The following is a 23,469-nucleotide window of genomic DNA, read 5'->3' on the forward strand; positions in this document are numbered from 1 at the left end:
CTGCTGCTAAGTTTAAAAATTTCACAGCACATGCCGGTGATAATAAACCTGATTCTGATTCTGATTTTATTGAATGATTTATCAGAAACAAGGGCCCAAATGGCTTATTCATGTTCTATTTGTTATCCCTTTAATTTCACTCAATTTTTTTTCCTTGCTGGTAATTTCTGGAGACGTGCTTTAAACAGACCGTGTGTCTAAGCAGACTCTGTTGATGAAACAGACTGCTGTAAGATAGATTCAGCAATAAAATAAGTTCTGCAGTAAAACAGATCCTGCGGTTAAATAGACTCTGCAGTAAAACAGATGCTGCTATAAAGTGGACCCAGCTGTTTAGTGGATAAATAAACACTTGAATAAGTACAATGTTTTCAGTTGTAAATCCTGCCACAAAGCCCTCCCCGCTTCCAACCCACTGGTAACACAGTGGGATCAAAAGTTAGTTACTTTCATAGAACCACCAAGGAGAGATTGAGGCTGCTATGCTGTAGAAACGTTGTCAATATCCTTTATACGCTGCCATATGTCTGATGGAGTGGGTTCATGTTCTAGAGCTACAAAAGCTTTTGAAAGGAAGAGATTAGAGCTCACCGCCGTGCAGTGTAGCTTGGGTGCTTTGTTCATTTTCTCAGCAAGGTTCATTGGGTTCACATCGTAGGAACCAGGTCCTGGTAAGTCTGCTCCAGCTTCTTTGAAACGGGCCTCCCTGTTCTTCATGCTCTGCCCTCCTTTGATGTGCTCCTGAAATTCAAAATATGGATAATCGCAACACTGTGTCAGGTTTAACACAGACAAACAAGATCAGGTGCTGCAGAATGAGTCCTTTGGCTACTACGTGGTCTACTTAACTAGACTTCAGTATGTTACTCAAGAACAAAAGTACAGGAGGATCATATTCAACCTTTTGGAACATCCCTGCCTTTCGGTCAGATCAAGGACAATGTTACCTCCACAGATGCTGCCTGATCTGCTGAGTGTTTTCAGCATTTTCGCTTTACCTCTATGAATTTGGTTCATTATTCCTTAATGCTCAGGCCTATTAAACAGTCTTGACGAAGGGTCTCAGCCCAAGGCATGGACTGTTCATTTCCATGGATGCTACCTGACCTGCTGATTTCCTCCAGCATTTTGTGTGCTTTGCCTATTAAACATTTACCAGTCTTAGTTTTGAAACTTTCACTGGATAGCCAATTTCCAATATGGGGAAAGAATTTTTAATTTCTTCCATCCTTTTTGTGAAGAAAATCAATTCTAATAGTTTGCATTGGAGTATCTCCACAAATGAAATAGTTTCTCTCTATCTTCCAGATCCCGCTAAACAACTCACTGAATCTTCTATACTCAAAAGACATCAAGCGTAATCTATACAATATGTCCTTATACTCTTGGTCTAGTGCTAGTGTCTCCAACATTCCTGTTGTAATATTCAGCAGTGGGAAGGCTTATAAGGACAACCTTCCCAGTACATTGAAGCACAGGAGGATTGGGTTTTGTCTCCACTACGCAAAATGCTATAGAGCCTAGATCACCAGGTTGACAGGCAGATTTTCCCAAAGAGCATTGGTGATCACCTACTTACTCTAAGAAACTCAGGTGGAGAGACCTATGCAAAACCTACCCATATTTCCACTTAATACACTAGTTTAGACCCTAATTCAGTACTGGGTGCAAACAATGCACACAACCAATCTTAAATCCTGCCTCTCAAAATTTATTCCTTACTTTTCATTAACTTAATGCACATCACTGTTGTTGCTAGCAGGTTTTATCAAGTGGACATCCACCAAGGTAACAAAGACAAAACAAAAGTCTTTCAAAACTCTTCACCATTAAAATCCAAACAGGATTAACCAGCAAAAAGGAGATGAGATAAGAAATGTTCAATAGCCCATAGCCAATTATGATCTGGAACACAGAGTCTTTGGAAAAGGGAAGTGTGAGATGAGTTAGTAATTCTTTCAAAGAGCAGCACAGTCATGCAGGGCCAAAAAGACACCAGGTGCACTCCATACTTCTAATGGCTCCAAAGAGAGAGACCTGAGTTGCTTTTATGCTTTGAATGGCAACAGGTTGCATCAATATCTGGAGCTGTAACTGTGATAGCTCAATACCAGGTTACAAACCAAAGTCAAAGCTGGGCTTCTTGTCATATGTATGTGTACATGCATATACAAATGTGATGAAAAACTTACTTGCAGCAGTATCACGGGCACATGGTATCATATAAACAGCATTCACAAGAAAAAGACATAAAACAAGTTCGAATTATACAGTACAAAATTTTTGCAAGAAAGACCACAATTAGAACTAAAAAAAAAATCCATTTTAGTGCAAAGTGATCAAAATGGTCATCACATTATTAAACTGTAGTGATTAGAGTTTTGATAGTTGGTTCAAAAACAAATGGTTGAAGGGAAGAGGCTGTTTTTGAACCTGGTGGTGTAGGACTTCAGACTTCTGTACTTGCTGCTCAATAGGGGTGGGGAGGAGGGGGAGATCGATCCCCTTTCGGAGCAAGAGCTCTGCCTGACCCAACACTGCATGATATTTTATATGCTAAGGATCAAAGGACAATTCAGGCTAAGGTCACAGGACAATTCCATTTTTGCAATGCTTCCTTTGAATTATATGTAACAGTTTCAAATGCCTGGATTTTTCCCACCATCACACCTTCCTCTTCGTACCTATATTACAGACACCCAAATACACACAAGTAACAAATTTGATTCAGCATCGTCTGTTCTTCCAATTAACTTGGTTGACGGCTCTTTGGAACCCATTGATCAGAGCTGCATTTTAGACTTAATCCAGAGTTCATATTTGAATCTGAATGCTGGTGGCTGAAGTCAGTTAAACTTTATTGCTATATGTGCTAACCCAAAAAATCACTAACACATGTTCACCATCCTTCCCCTTCCTGAAGTCAATAATCAGCACTTTAGTTTTTCCTGACATTGAGCAAAGGTAGTTTTTTTCAGCAACACTCAGACAGGTGTCCACCAATCCAATGCCTCAAAAGATCATTGCAAAATTTCCAATTCAAGTCCCACCAAGACAGATAACAAATTTAAATACAATTAAATTCTGGAGAAGTTAGAACTTAAGATACCCCATAAAGAAAAATTTGCTCTCCTTACACATCTTGGTCAATAAGTGACTCCAGGCACTCAGCCATGTGATTAATTCTTAACTGGCCCCCCGCTCTAAAATGGCCCATCAAGGATTAGCAGAATGGCTGACAGGCAGGAGGTAGCAAGTGTGACCAAAAGGGGCCGTTTCTGGTTGGCTGTCGATAACTACTGGTATTCCTCAGCGGTCAATATTGGGACCACTGCTTTTCACATGTTTGTCAATGATTTAGATAATGGATAGCTTTGTTTGCAGAGGATACAAAGATAGGTGGAGGGGTAGGTAGAGCTGAGGAAGCAATGTGATTGCAGCAGGACTTAGACAAATTGGAAGAATGGGCAAAAGGTGACAGATGGAACACAGTGTTGGGAAATGTACGATGATGCATTTTGGTAAAAGAACCAATAGTGCAGATATTCTCAATGGGGAGAAGGTTCAGACTTCAGAGGTGCAGAGGGATTTAGGAGTCCTTGTGTAAGACTCAGAAGGTTAACTTACAGGTTGTGTCTGTGGTAAAGAAGGCAAATGCAAAGTTGGCATTTATTTCGAGGGGAATAGAATATAAAAGCAAGGAGATAATGCTGAGCCTTTATAAGACACTAATCAGGCCGCACTTGGAGTATTGTCAACAGTTATGGGCTCCATATCTCAGAAAGTACGTGTTGGTCATTGAAAAGAGTCCAGAGGAGGTTCCAAGGATGATTCCGGGAATGAAGGGGTTAACATATTTAGAGCGTTTGGCAGCTTTGGGCCTGTAGTCACTAGAATTTAGAAGAATGCTGAGGGATCTCATTGAAACTACCGAACGTTGAAAGGACTAGATAGGGTGGATGTGGAGAGGATGTTCCCTATGGTGGAGGTATCCAGAACTAGAGGGCACAACCTCAGAATTGAGGAGTGGCCCTTTAGAACAGCAGTAAGGAAAGTTTTTTTTTAGCCAGGGAGTAGCAAATCTGTGGAATGCTCTGCCATAGACTGTGATGGAGGCTACGTCCGTGCGTATATTTAAGGTGGAAGTTAATCGTTTCCTGATCACACAGGGCATCAAAGGATATGGCAAGAAGGCAGCTGTATGGGGTTGAGTGGGATCCAGGATCAGCCATGAAGGATTGGCAGAGTAGACTCGATGGGCTGAATGGCCTAATTCTACTCTGTCTTATGGTTTTATGGTCTAACAATCTAAGGTACTGAAATTTAGGGAGGGGCAAAAGATGCTACCAGACACACAAACCTCTAATAAATTATGTAGCCCAAACGAGACAAGTGCCTTCAAGTGGGCAATGATCCTGTTGAAAATGTCATCTCCTGACCTCTAAAAAGTCTTCAGCTGTTATCTATAAAAGAGTTGTGGTAGAGGCACAGCTTTGCTGGAATGTCAATTTTCTTTACATCATTAATTTGACAAACAGTATGGAAATAACAATTAATCAGCAGATTATTTCCTGGAGACTTTGCAAGAATGTTATTTTCTAATAATAAACCACTTAATGTGCAAGAAATTTGTTAATGATCGTAAAGAATATATGATTGATTTTAATGCTTTAAAATTGTGATGACTAAAATTTATGTAACCTGTATTGCCGCTAATGGATCTCAGGCTACAAAGTGGAAGCATAATACTATATATTTGATTTAATTCACCTATATACCAAAAGTAAAATGCATATAAATTGCTAACTGGCACCATTACAATGTAATTTTTGGTAAGAACAGTTATTTGTTTTATGTTTCTCATACAAGCAATATAGAGCTTTGGAAAAATCCATTATGTATAAATCCTGCAGAAAAACCTGGAGAGGCTTTGTGTGCATCTTTACAAAATTGGATGAGCCAGTTCTTGTTGAAATTGTAAAGCTATTCTGCACAGTTGAAAATAGCCATGGTATAATGGCTCTAATCAGGAAATTGTAAGGGATTGGCCTTTTTTTTTAAAAGAGCCACAAAAGATGAAACAACCTCCATGCTGTTCCACTCTACAACTCATGTTCTCAGAATTATTTATTTACTTATTTATTTTTCATTTGAACAGCTTGTCTTCTTTGTACATTAGCTTGTTAGTCTTGGTGTGCAGCTTTTCACTGATTCACCTGCAAGAAGGCGAATCTCAGGGTTGTATTGGTGACGTAAACATACTTCGACAGCAAATTTACTTTAAATTGAAATGTTGAGGAACAACATCTTCCATCTGGGCACACCACAGCCTTGTCAAATCCAGCGATTTCAGATAACTTGCTTTGCCTGTTCGTATCAGAATTAGCCAATTCTATTTAAGGTTATCCATCTGCAGTATGATCTCAGTTTCTCCGTCCCCTGACACTGCCTGTTCTGCTCAGCATTTCCAGCATCCTTCTTTTGGTTTTAGGTTTCAGCAACTTCAAGCCTGCAATTTAGAGCATGTAAAAGTCTTGATGTTTGGTTTCTCTCTATCTAGAGCATAGAACAGAATTCTTCTGATCTTAATGCCAAATTATAACGTATGTCCTCTTCCTGTGTATCATCAATATTCTGTCACAATCATGTGTCTGTCTAAAAAGCCACATTAAAATCCTTACCACTTCATCTACTTGTGTGGCTATTTTCAGTGAACTATGCACTTGAACCCCAAGGTCCATCTCATTTCAATCTCATTGGTCTTCCCAAAGTGCAACACCTCACACTTGTCCAGATTAAACTCTATTTGCCACTTCTCCAGCTATATCTCTATATATATAATCTATATCCCATTGTTTTCTTTGACAGTCCTTTATATTGCCCTCAACACCACCAATCTTGCTGTCATCTGCAGCTTACTAATCCATCCAACTGTATTTCCACCCAAGTCATTGATATATATCAGAAAAAACAGAGCTCCCAGCACCACTGCTTGCAGAACATCACCAGACATGGACTTCCAGCCAGAAAAACAGCCTTCTACCCCCACTCTTGTCTTTTACCAGCGAGCCAGTTCCAAATCCAAACTTGCAATTCACTCTGGATCCCAGGCATCCTCATTTCCTGAATCAACCTACCAGATCAGTCATCCATAAGCACAAAGGTCACTTGAGCAGGACCGGTCTCTCCATATCAGCGATATTCCATTTACCCTATCCTTCACCTCTTTCTCTGCAACTTAAAACTAACAAGTTTTCTTACTTTTACAGCTCTGACGTAGGGTTTTCTGAAACATTAACTCTACTTCTTTGTCTATAAAAATGCCTGAGCATTTTTCTGTTTTGCTTCAATTTCTCTTTACTATGCTCCTGACTTAGACACAACACAGACAAGAAATTATTTAGGACATAGAATATGGATCAATTCAGCATGATGTTGTGTCGATCTTGACACCATTTTATACTAAATATCCTCTTATTGTGTGTCATGCATTGCCCTCCATTACTTTTATATTCATGTATTGGTAAAGGCAATTACTAAAAGCTAATTACACTGAAGTTAGTGACACTGAAGAAACATTTCAGAAGTATCTAGAGGAGTACTTGAATTGTCAAACCATTGAAGGCTCTGGACCAAGAACTGGTCAATAGGATTAGTGTGGACTGATATTTAACTGTAGGCATGGATACTGTGCAGTGAAGGACCAGCTGTATCTGCGACTTTATGACACAATGAGGACCTTACAATCACACGCACAAGTCAGCTTAGAATGGCATCCTGATTCATATCCATAGGATTAAATAAGCTGACATTTGGTGACAACCTAACTGCTTTTAAGGTCACTTATGAATGCTGGTTCACCACTTATTGGGACTTATTTAATTCAATCATGACATGATAAGTTGGGCTTTGAACTGGTGACTGTTGTAGAAGAATTACCCGTATAATATACGATGTAGAAAATCTGTAACTTAATTCTAATGAAATAAAAATGTTATAAAAACACATTAAGATAACAAAAGCTTTGGACTCTTCCATGTAAAACACTCACCTGTAAACAAGCAATGAAAATCTATCTATGCAATTTATAATTTTCTGCATATACTTCTATATTTTTTCATCAGTGATTTGCTTCAGAGAGATTTTCAACATTAATAATCTGTGTGAATAGCATTATCATATTGTTAAAATGCAATAAACCTTTAAAAATTTGTTAGGCAGCGGCTGGGATCAAAAGTCAGCGTTTCAGCGTTGTATCAATCTATTGAGTTTAATGATCAGCTATCTACAATGACATGTACTCGGGAATTCTAACCAACATGCACAAAGAGGTCATATGCCTACAGTAGCTATACCAGAAGTTGCTCCGCAATTACTTGGAAATATTTGCTGAATTTATAAGGCCGTCTTATCTCTTTTATACAGAACTGGCAGGGACTTCATCCTACCTGAACAGGATTAACGTCATAGTGCTGTGGACCTGGAGCCAGAAGAGCTCCCGGTGTAATGAGCACAGATTCACGGCTTGTCAAAGACAGAAAGGGAGCATATCCATCTGTAATGAAAGAAAACTAACTTAGAGATTTTTTTTTAACCCTGTTAACATGCTATTTCACAATCTATGTTTTACAAAATATTGTGAACATTCCTTCTTAAAATGCTGGAAAAGCTTCAAAGAAATATTGTTCATAAGTCAAATTTCTTGCCAGGTTTAGGTGGCCATTCAAAAGAAAGACAGTGGTGGGAGGCTTCCAGGTAAATTATCAGATTGCATGCCAGCTTTGAAGGATAAATTAGAAGATTCAACACTCCTGTGGAAAGCTGTTATTGATGGATTCTAGATGCAAAATCATCACATTTGTGTGGATACTGCCAATGTTGTAACTTGGAGCGAGAAACAACATGCTGGTGGAACTCGGCGGGTCAGGCAGCATCTGTGGAGGCAGAGAGATGGTTGATATTTTGGGTTGAGGCCCTGCATCAGGAACAGAAATGCTGACTATCCCTCTTCTTCCACAAATGTTGCCTGACCTGTGCTCAGTTTCTCCAGCAGTTTATATTTCTGTTTGCATTCGTGTGGCTCTAAATCCCACTCCACAGCAACCAAGACTGAGACTTTTAGCTGCACCACTGGAGGTGTCATCATCCACATGAGATACTAATCAAGGAAAAGCTACCTTCGCAAAAGATTTCATAAAGCTGCTTCAAGGAACGAGGAATGATCCTTCATGTTACGGCAAATGCCCTTAATCAACCTACATTAATCATTATCTAAATGTTGCTTGGGGGAACCTTGTGGCCGTTTTCTTTGATGCTATAATAGAGGCTAAGAAAAGTTTTGTTCGGCTACATTTGGAATATTGTGTGCAGTTCTAGTCCCAACATTACAGGAAGAATTTAAGAGGTTTAAATCATAGACACAAGAGGTACTTGCGGATGCTGGAAATCCAGAGCAACACACAATGTGCTGGAGGAGCCCAGAAGCTCAGGCAGCATCCAAGGATGGAACAAACAGCCCACACTTCGGACCGAAACCCCTCATCAGGAGACCTGAAGAAGGGTCTCAGCTCGAAGTGTCGACTGTTTGTTCCCATCCACGGATGCTGCCTGACCTGCTGGGCTCCTCCAACACATTGCGTGTGTATTGCAAAAGATGTTTACTTTGACGTTGTCTGGATTAGACAGTAACAGCAATGAAGGGAGGCTGAACAAAACTTGGATTGTTTTCTCTGGAGCATTAGAGGCTGAGGGGCAACCTGATGGAAGTTTATAAAATTACAAGAGGCGTAGAGAGAGAACAGCTTTTTCTCCCCCAAGGTAGATATATAACATAGGTTTAAGGTGAGATGGGAAACATTTGAAGGAGATGAGCAGGCAAGATTTTTCCTTTTGAACACACAGAATAGCAAGTGCCTGGAAAGCACTGCCAGGGGAAGCAGGTACAATAATGGCATTTAAGAGGCTTTTAGATAGATACATGAATATGCAGGGAATGAGGAGATATGGCTCATTGCAGGCAATGACTCCCTTCTCATTTTATGTATTAGGCTTTACTAGTTTGAAATCAAATGCTTCAATTTATTTTCCCTAACTGCTTGTGACACACAGTTAGTTACTCATTATTTAATTAAGTAAATAATGGATATTTCCCTATTGGATATATCATATGACACCTAGTTTCACAAACATGTGGAAACAACTTCAGAATCAGAATCAGTTTTATTAACATTGAAGCATGTTGTGAAATGTGTTGTTGTGTGGGAACAGTACAGTGCAAGACAGAACTTATCATAATTTACAAATATAAACAGTGCAAAAGAGGAATGATGTGGCAGTATTTATGAAACATTCAGAAATCTAATGGCAGAGGACAAGAAGCTGTTGCTGAGTCCTGAGTCTGAGTCTTTAGGCTCCTGTATCACCTCTCAATGGTGGGCTGCTTGTGCCCATGATGCAGCTGGCTGTCTACAACCCTCAGCAATCACTTTCAATCCAGTGCATTAGAGCCTCTATATCAGGAGATGAATGAACCAGTTAGAATGCTCTCCACCATACACCTGTAGAAATTTGCAAGAGTCTTTGCTTTCGTACCAAATCTCCTCAAACTCCTAATCAAGTAGAACCACCGTCATGCCTGCTTTGTAATTGCATCAATGGTGGACCCAAGTTAGATCCTCTCAGATGTTGACAGCCAAGAACCTGAAGCTACTCATCCTTTCTATCACTTGCTGGCTCCTCAACGACTGGTGTGTGTTCTCCCGAATTCCCCTTCCTGACGTCCACAATCAATTCTATCAAACATTTTCATAACCTTCCTACGTTCTGGGATAATTCCTTCTTGAATAGAATCAACAAATTGTAACAGCATGGGAGGAAGCCATTCTACCTGTAATGTCTGCACCAGCTCTTTGTAGATCAGTCCCATTCCATACTCACTCTATAACACAAGAGATTATTTTCCCTCAAATGCTTTTCAAAATCCCTTTTCAAACTCTGGAATGGCTATTTTCACCATCCTTTCAGACAGTGGCACAGTTCTCTACATGAAGAACTTTTCTTCCCATTCTCCATGTATTTTCTTCCCAGCTCGCGAATCTCGGTTGCCTGATCCTTGAATCATCTATTATTGAGACAATAGACAAGATGTCACGGTCTTACTCGGGAACAAGTGATGAACAACACAACAACAATCTGCAAGCCCTGATGCTGGACTTCAACTCAAAGCGTTGAAGCTGCTTTCTCCCCACCAATGAAGCTTACACTGCTGAGCTCCTCCAGCAGATTGACTGTTGCTCCAGATTCAAGTAGTCTCCTGTGTTTCCATTTGATGAACAGAGGGATCTAGGGATTTAGATTCTCTTAAAATGGCAACACAGGTGGATAGGGCAGTGAAGAAGACATGTGACATGCCTGCTTTCACAGCTTGGGGCACAAAATATAAGAATTCTTGATATTTTATTGCAACTTCACAAAACACTGGTAAGGCTGAACTTGGAGGGCTGAGCACAGGTATAATTGCCTAGAACTTGATCTCTGGTCTGTATGCCAATTACCTTGGAATTTAAAAACAGTGCTTAACACACCGTTGACATTGCAGCACAGTACAGACTGAGGTGACTTTCAGGGTAGAACCCGCTCTGGAAAGACTGAACTACCCAGTTTATCCAGCAGGTGGCGGGCTAGCTTAGATTCGGTCATCAGTCATTCACTCAGCATTTTAATTCTGTGTAAGTCTGCCGGCTTTCAGTGCGACCTCTTCACAACAGGAAGGTCATTCCAATGGTTATAACAGTTTCCCCAGAAATGTTTGATGTCATGGAAAGATCAGACCATTACAGAAGGGGAAGCATGGTAGTGCGGCAGGTAGTGGAGCTACGGCACAGTTCCACTTTCCCAGGTCCAACCCGACCTCCAGTGCTGTCTGCATGACACTTCCCCATTTTCTCTGCGCTCCAGTTTCCATAAGACAATAAAACGTAGGAGCAAAATTAGCCCATCGAGTCTGCCACACTATTCCATCATGGCAAACATGCTGATGAATTAATTGACTAAGAAGGGTAAGTGGCAGGGGAAAGAAATGGGAGTTTATGTGCACATGAGAGAGAATAGGTACCAGAAAATATGTGGGAACAGGGGTACTCAATGGGCTGAAGATCAGGTTAGATTAGATTATGAGGACACTCAGTCCTCATTCATTGTCATTTAGAAATGCATGCATTAAAAAATGATACGATGTTCCTCCAGAATGATATCACAAGAAAACACAGGGCAAACCAAGACTAAAACTAACAAAACCACATAATTATAACATATAATTACAACAGTGCAAAGCAATACCATAATTTGACAAACAGCAGACCATGGGCACGGTAAAAAAAAAGTCTCAAAGTCCTGATAGACTCATCATCTTACGCAGGCGGCAGAAGGGCAAAACTCTCCCTGCCATGAACCTCCAAGCGCCGCCAACTTGCCGATGCAGCACCATTGGAAGCACCCGACCGCAGCGGACTCTGAGTCCGTCCAAAAACTTCAAGGCTCCGACCAGCCCCTCCAAGCACCATCCTCTGCCGAGCGTTTCGACCCCGCCCCAGCCACCGAGTAACAAGCAAAGCCGAGGACTCGGGGGATTCCCCTCCGGAGATTCTGGACCACACAGTCGCAGCAGCAGTGAAGCAGGCATTTCAGAAGTTTCACCAAATGTTCCTCCGTGCTCTCATGTCTGTCTCTATTAAATCAGGATTGTGCACGGCACCCTACTTGACAAATAACAGACATCACCACCAGAGTGGCTGCTGCGAGCTATATGAGACAAGGGAAGTTAATTGAATTTTATTAACTCATGAATTGAGAAATGACAGTGGGTCTTAATCCATAATGCTGAATGAATATCTGGGGTTGGAATCATAAACGTGTACAAAACGTAGTAGCAGAGAAGGTGTGAGACTTAATAGAGAGCACATTGACAGTGGGATTAGCATTGGAATGTTCTAGCAAAAAAAAATGGAATGCTCTAGCAAGCTCAAGGCTCAAATTGTCTCATTCAGGGATTTTCTTTGCTTCACTACTTGTAGCCCTCCCTTCAGCTGCCAAGGCCCTCATTTCTGGAATTCCTACTATAATCCTCTCCCCCTCTCCCCTCCCATAACACTGCAGGGAATCTGTTTCTTAGACCAAGCTTTCGATCAAATGTCTTGTTCAAATTTGTTGGTAAGTAGCTCCTGTGTCAATACAACATTGTTGTCAGGAAGAGGAAACTCAGAAGTGATCCTTGACAGGTTTCTTACACAGGAAACAATAGCAGGGCACTGTATAATTAAAATTGAATAAATGCTCAAAGCAAAGGAGCTGCTGGAATGGTGGAAATAAATTTAAATTACAGAGCAGCCACGAAGGCCAAATGAAATGCTTCTCTGCTGCAAATACCAACTGCTCATATCAGATGTAATGTCAGTAATCAGCCTTTTCTTCACTGAGGTCACTTAGTTTCAGATTCATCCATGGCTGACAGCATAAATTTAAGGCATGAAATGCTTTAAATCAAAAGAGTCTTCTAAAATTCCCAGAAATAGCAGCAGGGCCTAAAATTGGGAGCATTCTAGAAGGAAGCAAAGAAGCCTGAAAAAATTGATTGAAGACATAACGGGAAAGGTAACTGACAGAAAAGATGGACTGAAACGGGTTATTTCAGGTACTTGAAACGAAAGGGGCTAGAGAGGGCAAATACGTGCGCCTCAAATCAGAATCAGGTTTATTATCACTGAAATATGTCGTGAAATTTATTGTTTTGCCAAAGCAGTGCAGTGTAATAACTGAAATATACCATCCCTTGTACTACCTAAATATACCAATCAAAATGGATGGATTACAAAATGAAGTTTCTCACCATATCTCTATACAAGTTCAACATTCAAAGCAAATTTATTGTCAAAGCACATTTGTCACCGTATACAACCTTGAGAGTCATTTTCTTGCAGGCATACTCAATAAATCGATAATAGAATAAAACCATAATAGAATCAATGAAAGACCATAACAACTTGGACATTCAACCAGTGCATATGCAAAAAGAAATAATAATAATAAATAATAATAATAAATAAATAAGCAATAGATGATGAGTCCTTAAAAGTGAGTCCATAGGTTGTGGGAACATTTAGTAGTCATAGTCATAGTCATACTTTATTGATCCCGGGGGAAATTGGTTTTCGTTACAGTTGCACCATAAATAATTAAATAGTAATAAAACCATAAATAATTAATTAGTAATATGTAAATTTTGCCAGGAAATAAGTCCAGGACCAGCCTATTGGCTCAGGATGTCTGACCCTCCAAGGGAGGAGTTGTAAAGTTTGATGGCCACAGGCAGGAATGACTTCCTATGATGCTCTGTGTTGCATCTCAGTGGAATGAGTCTCTGGCTGAATGTACTCCTGTGCCCAACCAGTACATTATGTAGTGGATGGGAGACATTGTCCAAGATAGCATGCAACTTAGACAGCATCCTCTTATCAGACACCACTGTCAGAGAGTCCAGTTCCATCCCCACAACATCATTGGCCTTACGAATGAGTTTGTTGATTCTGTTGGTGTCTGCTACCCTCAGCCTGCTGCCCCAGCACACAACAGCAAACATGATAGCACTGGCCACCACAGACTCATAGAACATCTTCAGCATCATCCGGCAGATGTTAAGTGATTCAGTGATGAGGCAAGTGAAGTCGAGTGAAGTTATCCCCTCTGGTTCAAGAGCCTAAGGATTGAGGATTAATCACTGTTCCTGAACCTGGTGGTGTGGGGCAGGAGGATCCTATACCTCCTTCCTGATGACAGCAGCAAGAAGAAAGCATGGCCTGAATGGTGGGGGTCCTTGCTAATGCACGCTGCTTTCCCCCAAAGCGCTCCAAATGTGCTCGATGGTGGGGAGGTCTTTACCAGTGATGGGCTGGGTTGTGTACACTACTTTTGGTATTTTTATTCCAGGGCATTGGTGTTCCCATATCAGGTCATGATGCAAACAGTCAGCATACGCTCCACCACACATCTATAGAAATTTGCCCAACGTTTAAATGGCATGTCAAATCTGTGCAAACTTCTGATATACAAATTTACTCCAAATGTACCCTAACCAAAGTTTCATACAACTATGACATGACTTCTCAACTTTTATACTGAACACCTTCAACAATAAAGGCAAGCATGTTGTCTACCTTCTCCACCGGCCTATCTACTTACTCAAAGAACCATGGTCTTCCATCTCCAAGATCTCCCTCTACTTCAATGCTCCTGAAGTCCTTCTATTTATTGCATACTTTCCACTTGCACTTGACTACCTATCACCTCACACATGTGGATAAACTCCAACTGGCATTTCTCGGTCCAAATTTTCAAATGAACTACTTCCTGCTGCATACTTTGACAAATGTTCTCACAGTTACAACTCCATCAATTTTCACGTCATCTTTAATCAGACCACCTAATTTTTCATGCAAATCATTAATACTCTATGTATTATAAACAACAGAGGTCCCTGCATTGAAGTTTGCAGAACACCACTGTCCACAGACCTCCAGTCAGAAAAATACACCTGTACTATTATCCTCCGTCTTCTATGATCAATCCAGTTTTGGATTCAGTTACCAACTCACCAAGGATCTGATATGACTTCATCTCCTGGACCAGCCAGCCATGAGGAACATTGTCAAATGTTTTATTAAGGTCCACTTAAACAACATCTATTCCCCTCCTTCATCAATCATCTTTGTCACCTCCTCAAAAGGATCAAACTACAATTCCACAACTGTAATGGTGGGATTTGAACTTATCTCCCCAGATTGTTCATCTAGACCTCTGAATGACCACTCCAATGAGTTAACTTTTATAGCACCACCACCCTTCCCTGCCTCCTGATCAACATTTAAATTGGAATCATCCCATCCCAGTTTATGACCCACAGATTGCAATCATAAATTTGATCCAAAATTCGCCAGTTCCCCCGAAAATTCAAATGTTTCCACATTCTGTGCTTCAAAACCTGACTCTGGCCCATTCTGGCCTGATTGCCAGTTAAAGCTGCCTCAACTCTTACTTGTACCAAGACATGGTGAGAAACTTGTCTTGCTTACTGTTTATGCAGATTAAATCACTAGACAGTGCATTGAGATAGAATAGGGCAAAACAATGCAAAATAAAGTGTAAAAGCAATCAAAAAAGTGCAGTGCAAGTAAACAACGAAGTGCAAGATCATAACAAAGTAGATTGTGAGGCCAAGAATCCATCCAATTGCACAAGCTCCAGTCAAGAGTCTGACAACAGTGGGATCGCAGCTGTCCCTGAGCCTCGTGGTATATGCTATCAGGCGTTTGTATCTTCTGCCTGATGGGAGAAGAGAAAATATCTGGGTGGGTTGGGTCTTTGATTATACTGCCTGCTTTACCGAGGCAGCATGAAATATAGATGGAATCCAAAGGGAGGAGGCCGGTCCCTGTGACGTGCTGAGCTGTATCCACAACTCTCTGCAGTTTCTTGCCATCATGTGCAGAGCATTTGCCATGCCAAGCATTTATAATCCAGACAGAATGTTTTTTATGATGCATTGACAAAAAATTGGTAGGGTTGACAGATCATACCAAGTTTCTTCACACCTCTGAGGAAGTAGAGGTGTTGGTGAACATTCTTGGCAATGACATCATTGTGGTGGGCAAGGACACGCTGTTGGTGAGGTTCACAACTAGGAACTTGAAGCTCTCAATCCTCTGAACCTCAGCAATGATGATGCAGACAGGAACATGTGATCAGCTCCTCTTCTGAAGTCAATGACCAGCCTTTTGTTTCATTGACACTGAGGGAACGATCATTGTCATGACGCCATGGCTTTCTATCTCCTTCCTGTACTCCAACTTCTTGTTATTTGAAATGTAGCACACTACAGTAGTATCACCTGCAGACTTGTAGATGGAGTTAGAGGAAAATTTGGCCACACAGTCTTGAGTATACAGGAGTAGAGGACAATTATGTTTAGGACAATTGTGGCAGAGATGCTGCTGCTGATCCTTACTGATTGCAGTCTGTTGGTCAGAAAGTTAGGCATCCAGTTGCAGAGGGAGGCATTGACTCCCAGGATCAGGAATTCGGTGATGAGTTTGCTTGGAATAATGGTATTGAAGGTGGAACTGTAGTCAATAAATATTAGTCTGATGTGGGTGCCTTTATCATCCAGATGCTCCAGAGATGAGTGTAGGACCAGCAAGATAGCGTGCACCATAGACTTGGTTCAGAGGTAAGCAAATTAGAGGGGTCGAGGTTGTCCATTACGCTGGAGCTGATGCACGTCATAACCAGCCTCTTGAAACACTTCATGATGGTAGATAAAGGAGTCACTGAGCAGTAATCATTAAAGTGTATTATCTTGTTTTTCTTGGAGACTGGGATGATAGTAGTCTTCTTGATGCAAGAGAGAACCACAGCCCAAAACACGGACAGTTTAAAAAAGTCTGCAAGTACCCCTGCCAGCTGATCCACACAGGATTTAAGACATGGCTGGGGACACCACCCAGGCGATGCCATCAGCAGGTTCACCCTCTGGAAGACTGATCTTACGTCTGAGACAGTGACTGTAGATTCGGGTGCACTGGAGACTGTCAGGGTGGATGGTGACCCACATGTTCCCTTCTGTTCAGAACGTGCATAGAAGCTCATTGGGAAGGGATGTTGTCAGTGATGTTGCTAAACTTCATTTTGTAAACCCTGCCACAGCTGACAGCTGGGCTGGAGCTGTCTCTTAGCATCTCTGATAACTTTAAGGAGGTCGTATCTTATTTCTTGATATCTAGATCACAGATCACAAAATATAGAGCACAGTATAGTTCAGATCAGGAATGGAACCTTTGACCCCCAATGTTGGCTAAACTAATTAAACTAGTAATTAAATGCCGAACTAAGCCAATTCCTTTTGCCTGCACGATGTCTATATCCTTGCATTCTCTGCATATTCCTGCGTCTATGAGCATCTTAAATGCTTCAACTGTATCTGCCTCCACTACCAACCTGGCAGTGCACTCCAGGCGCCCTCCACTCTCTGCATATAAAATAAAACTTGGCACTGCACACCTCATTTGAACTCTCTCCTTCTCACCTTAAATGCATTTCCTCTGGTAATAGACACTTTGACTCTAGGGGGAAAATAATCCAACAAATATGGTGCATATAGATTTTCAGAAGGCCTTCAGTGCACAGGATGGCTCATTGGTACTTGAGCTGCCCTGAAGTTCCAACAATCCGTATATAAATATTTAGGGAAATTAGGGAAACAGCAGGAAACTGTACCGAAGGGAAAAGATTAGGCATGATGGAGTAGGCTCCAAGGACTAAATCACTTATTCCTGCTCCAAACTCTTATGTAGTTATTTTCTTACAGTATGAACACTAATTTCAAGTCAAGTCGAGTTTACTGACGTGCACAAGTACAAATACAATGAAAAACTTGCTTGCAGCAACAGCACAAGCATGTAGGTACAGGCAGGTCGTCTATGCCGATGGAAAACAATTTCCACCATGCTGAGAGAACAATAATGAAGCAATTTCAACTGATTTCCTGTGGTTAAAGTACAAAACTTCTTACCTAAAGTCATTCTTTTCAACAATGCATAACACATTGTAAAATATATTTTCTAAAATGGAATAAAAATCACAGTAATCGGTGAATATCTATAGAGAAAAGCTAAGTCAAACCTTTCAACATTTATACCTTTATCAACTTATTATAAATTTGATAGCCAGTATAATTTCTGCTGTGCATTTCCTACAATTTCCAATATTTGCCATTTTTACATTTTTGCACATTTAATGTATTCATAAGCATTCCCATATGCAGTGTTTGCAGTAATAAGTATAAACACTCAGTGGATGCTTTATTAGCTGCCTCCTGTGCCTAATAAAGTGGTCACTGAGTGTATGTTCATGGTCTTCTGTTGCTGTAGCCCATCCACTTCAAGGTTTGACATGTGTGATCAGAGATGCTCTTCTGCACCTGTGGTTACTTGAGTTACTGTTGCTTTCCAGTTAGCTTGAATCACTCTGGCTATTCTCCTCTGACCTCTCTCAATAACAGACATTTTTGCCCACAGACCTGCCACTCATTGGATGTTTCTTAAATTTTTTTTGCACCATTCTCTGCAAACTCTAGAGATTGTTGAAAATTCCAGGAGATCAGCAGCTTCTGATAATCTCAAAAATGCTCTTACTGGCACCCTGACTGACTGACATTCCACAGTAAAAGTCACTTAGGTAACAAGTCTTCCCCATTCTGATATTTGGTCTACACAACTGAACCTTTTGACCATGTCGAGTTGCTGCCACATGATTAGCTGATTAGATACTTGTATTAACAAGTAGGTTTACAGGTGTATCAAAAAATGTAGCCATTGAGTGTAGGGGCCGTGGACAATTCTGATTTGATGGAGACGGACGTGAAAGCACAGAGGAACATCTGAAGAAATTTCTGAAATGCAGGTTCGCTGCTGTTGTTACTGCGTGATCAAGAATCTTCCGGAGGGAAGGCCTCAAAATCCCTGGCTTTGCTTGCTGTTGGCAACCGAGATTGAGGTCGAATCGTTCGGATAGAGATGGCGCTCATTACTCTGTGTCAGAGAGCTGATCGGAGGCTCGAAGTTTTCGGACGACTCAGAGTCGGACTGTGGTCGGGCATGGCAGGGAAAGTTTTTCTTCCTTCTCCCGTCTGCGTGAGATGTAGGACATTTGAGAGACTTTGAACTTTTTACTGTGCCGTGGACTGTTCTTCATCGGGTTATGGTATTGTTGCACTGTTGTAACTATATGTTATAATTATGTAGTTTTGTTAGTTCTTTCAGTCTTGGTCTGTCCTGTGTTTTGTGATATCACACCGGTGGAAACATTGTATCATTTCTTACTGCATGCATTACTAATTGCCAATAAAAGAGGACTGCGTGTCTTCATAATCTAATATCCCATTCTCTTCTATGACAGTAATAATCTGGTAGACAACATGCTTTCTTTCTGAGTCAGAAAGTTGTCATTTCTAAGTCCCATTCTTTTAACATATCATTCTAGACCTGCAATGGAAACCAATCTCTAGGAGTACTACATTATCAGAAATGTCTTCTTTCAGATGAGACATTACACCATGTCCCCTTCATCATGACTTTTCAAATGGTCGCAATGGAGTTCAAAATCTTATTTGGAGACACAAGAGACTGCAGATGATAGGGCAGGCTCCCAGTGGAAGGTCCCGAGCTAGAAGATTGACCTTCCTTTTTCATCAACTCATGTTTCCTGACTCCCGACCATCGGTGGTTTCTACGGGAGGTGCCACCTCAAGAAGGCAACATCCTTCATCAAAGGTCCCCACCATCGGGGACATGCTGTCTTTCTGCAGCTACCATCAGGCAAAAGGCCTGAAGTCTCACACCACTGGGTCCAAGAACAGCTACTTCCCTTCAACCATGTAGTTTTTCAATCAACTGGCAACACCTTACACACTACGGTTTAGCAACACTATGGCCACTTTGATCTCTTGGCACTAAAATAGATTTTGTTCTCTTTATTATTCTAACTTGCATTCTTTCTTGTAGAAATCAAGCACAGTTTATGTTTCATTTACGTTTTTTTCTTGTGAATGCTGTTTATATACTATGTGCCTGTGATGCTGCTACAAGTGCAATTTTCATTACTCCTCAGCACAGTACATATGTCAACAAACTTGACTTTGAATTTGACCTGCTAATCTCCTCCAGCAGTTTTTGCTTGCTCCAGATGCTATCTATTTTCGCACATATTTTTCTCTCAACCAGCATCATGAAAGGAAATCACTTGGACATTAATACGCTGCAATTCATGGGATCTTGCTGTGCACAAATGGACTACCATATTTCCTTCATCATAATAGTCATGTATTTCAGAAGTACTCCACTTGCACAAATGGGAAGTAAAAGGCGCCACATAATTGCAGATCCTTACCCTTTACTTGCCAAGTTGGACTTGTGACAGATGCAGGTTAATGGACACATTCACTGGATTGGGGGGGGGGGGCGGGGGGGGATGCCTAAACCTAGTGACCAATGGAAAAATGTGGTAGCTGCCCAAGAAGCTAGGTGGTAGAGACAGAGCTTGGGTCCGTAATATCCCACCCTCGTTGTTCATGACCATCATGTGGAATGTATGTACAACATGTTCTGTGTATCGTTTTAATCTATGGACAGAGAGAGTCACAGAGCACAGAAACAGGCCCTTCTACCAAGCTCGCCCATGTCAACTGTGTTCTCTATCAGGCTAGTGCCATCTACCTGCATTAGACCCATGGTCCGCTAAAACTAGCGGAGGGGGAGGAGGTAAAGATAAAGTTCAGGGCTACTATAAAACAGAAAGGAGAATAGTACTGATAGGATTGTTCTCTGGGAACAGGTGTTGGCTCCAATGGGCTGAATCAACTCCTTCAGTATGTAGAATTAAGAGAAACAGGAGACTCAGGAGATTGTAGATGCTGGGTGAATAAAACAGACAGAATCTGTGGCAGGTGGCATTGTGGGAGGAATTCAGCGGTCAACATTCTGGAGGAAACTCTTCATCTGCATTGAGTCTCAACATGGACAGACTAAAGAGATTCTTGTGGACTTCAGGAAGGTGTAGACTGCCCACTCTTCACTGCACATAAGCAGATCCTCCATGGAGAGAGTTAGGAGCACCAAGTTTCTGGGAGTGCACACAGCGGACAGTCTCACCTGGTCGTTTCACACCACCTCTTTAGTCAAGGAAGAGCAGCAGCATCTCCCATTGCTGAGGAGATTGAGGCAAGGGAGGCCCCCCCCCATTCTAAACAATTTTTACAGGAGCAGCGTAGAGAGTGTCCTGACCAGCTGCAGGAATTACAAGGCATCTGACCACAAGACCCTAAAAAGGATTGTGAGGTCTGCTTGAGGGGATGTTCAGGGTCTCGCTTCCATCCATACATGATATTTATCAGAAGCCCCAAATAGCATTGCTCCACAATGCCTTAGCATTGTTGAATGTCCCTCCCATCCATCCCACAATCTCTTTTGACCTCCTACCAGCAGGCATGAGATACCGAAGCATTAGGACAAGGACTGTTAGGATGGGAAACGTCTTCTTCCCTCAGGCCATGAAATGGCTTAACTCCCTTCCATCGCCTGGGTCTCATCAGGTATGAAGTGGCAGTAGTGGTATACCGTCTACTTTTTAAACTTGTGTTGTAAATGTACTTTATGCTAAATATCAATCTTCTGGAATATATATTTTATTATTTCTCATTTATTAGTGGTAATATTACTTTATATGTTATGTGTGGGCTATATGTACTGTATTGCTCATCTTGGTCTGGAGGATTGGTGTTTCTTGTTTTAGCATATGCATTTGGTTGAATAACAATAAACTTGAACTTAAAGAACGAAGGGCCGATAGCTCTTGTGTTTTCCTCTGTCCTCTTTATACTGGTTGGCTCATTATTTTTCAGACTAGATGAAGGTTCTTGAAGAACAAACAAAATGGTGGAGGAACTCGGCAAGTCAGGCAGCATTTATGGACGGAGATGAACAGCCGACGTTTCAGGCCAAGACCTTTCATGTTTATGTTTATCCCCTCCGTAGATTCTGCTTGACTTGCTGGCAGAATTTTGTGTGTGATTCTAGATTTCCAACAGCTGCAAAATCTTCTGCTTATGAGATGAAGCGTCCTGACCGGACAGGTCGACTATCCTTTTCCCTCCACAGATGCGGTCCGACTCAGAGTTCCTTCAACATCGTGAGCATTGCTCTTGCGTATCCAATTTTCTTGTCACAATTCCTACCTACAAACCCCCTTACGCTGAAAGCACCTCCCACAAAAGCATCCTTAGATTTTGCTCAGCAGACGTTAACGCTCTACTGTCTGGCGATATGAGCACGTTACGCGCCGCAGCTATTAGCTATTGCTCACCTCCTTCCTTGGCGCTTTGCAACTTGCTGCGGTTGGCGTTGTAAGAAGCGGGGCCCACGGCTGGCCCGGTGCTACCCAGCGCCGAGGCGAAGATAGTATCTCGCGGGGCTCGGTCGTACATCTGTCCGACGGGTCAGACGTCTTGGGGACCGTGCTTGAGGTCCTGAAGGGAGAGGGGGTTGACAAATTCCCCGGAATTAGAAAGAGCGGTTGCAAACAGAACGCACAGCTCCGGTCAGCGAAAGTAACGGACTAAAGTATAATGCTAGTCGGTTCATCAAATGAAGAAAATTATCTTTGAGCGAGCTGTTGCTCGAGTCTTAATGGGTCAAGGAAATTGCTTGTGTTCACTGTGGTTCCCCAGCACTCCATGAATCTCTGAGCTGTACATAATGTTTCCGTCCACCAGCCTGACGGCATCGCTTTCTCTGCATTGTTATTGTATCGGCGTTAGTGTTGCCGCTGCCATGGTGACTGGCGTGAGGCTTCGTTGCCCCGCCCGCCCCTCTCGTCTCGCTGACTGGGGCCGCCGTCCGCTTCCTCCACTGACTTTGGAAACCGAGGTACCAACCGGTACCATTGGCCCGTCTCAGCTCCCGCTTCACATTGTAACCGTGCATCCGAAATGCACTGTGCAATTTTCTTTCCATCCATTAATAGTCCATCCCTGCTTGTTACTTGAGAAGTCTTTCTATGATGGCCTTCCTACGAAGTTGTGAGCGAGAGAGTTCCAAGATTTAGACAGAACAGGTTGGTGATTATATTTGCAGTTTAGACTGGTGAGTGATCAGAGAGAAGTGAAAGTCAAGTTTATTGTCATATGTACAAGTAGGTGTATGAACAGGCACAATGAAGAACATTTATGGCAGCACCACAGGCAAAAACAAAATAGTACAGTACAGGCCTACCACCTTTTAACCTACTCCACAGCCAATCTAACCTTTTCCTCTGATTTTGCTTTCCATTTTTCTTTCCTCCAATTGCCTACCCAGGAGACTCTTAAATGTCCCCAATTGTATCTGTCACTACCACCACCCCTGGTAGTAAGATCCATGCACTTAACCCTCTCTGTGTAAAAAAAAACCTACCTCTGAAATCCTCCCACACTTTTCCTCCTGTCATGTTGTAAGTATGTCCTCTCGTATTAGCCATTGCCACCCTGGGAAAAAGGTGCTGGCTGCCCACTCTGTGCCTCTTATCATCTTATACACCTTCATCAAGTTGCTTCTCATCCTCATTCACTCCAAATATAAAAGCCCTAGCTGGATCAACCTATCCTCATAAGATATGCCCTCTAATCTAGGCATTATCCTGCTGGGTCTCCTCTGCACCCTCTCCAAAGCTTCCACGTCCTTCCTTAATGGGGTGATTGGAACTGAACACAATATTATAAGTGTGATCTAATTAGAGTTCTATAGAGCTGTAACATTACCCTGTGACTCAGCATTAGTATTTACAAGAAAATCATAAATTAATATACCATTTTTCCGAGAACACAGAAGAAAA

General features: G+C 41.7%; 1 protein-coding gene across 9 annotated transcripts in view; it reads right to left on the reverse strand.

The window, feature by feature from the left end:
- Positions 1-22,382, reverse strand: part of stpg2 (sperm-tail PG-rich repeat containing 2) — a 751,871-nt gene extending 729,489 nt beyond the window's left edge. For all 9 annotated transcript variants that reach the window (XR_010017760.1, XR_010017759.1, XM_063046887.1 and 6 more), the window contains exons 1-3: positions 21,964-22,382; positions 7,449-7,555; positions 592-741 (exon numbers count right to left, since the gene is read on the reverse strand). Coding sequence is in view for 7 of the 9 variants with exons in the window: in XM_063046887.1 (XP_062902957.1) it covers positions 592-741; positions 7,449-7,555; positions 21,964-22,084 (378 nt within the window). In the remaining 2 variants the exon portion in view is untranslated. The remainder of the gene's footprint in view (positions 1-591; positions 742-7,448; positions 7,556-21,963) is intronic.
- Positions 22,383-23,469: the final 1,087 nt, after the last annotated feature.

The sequence above is a fragment of the Mobula hypostoma genome, chromosome 4 (genome assembly GCF_963921235.1).
Source record: "Mobula hypostoma chromosome 4, sMobHyp1.1, whole genome shotgun sequence".
Lineage (NCBI taxonomy): Eukaryota > Metazoa > Chordata > Chondrichthyes > Myliobatiformes > Myliobatidae > Mobula > Mobula hypostoma.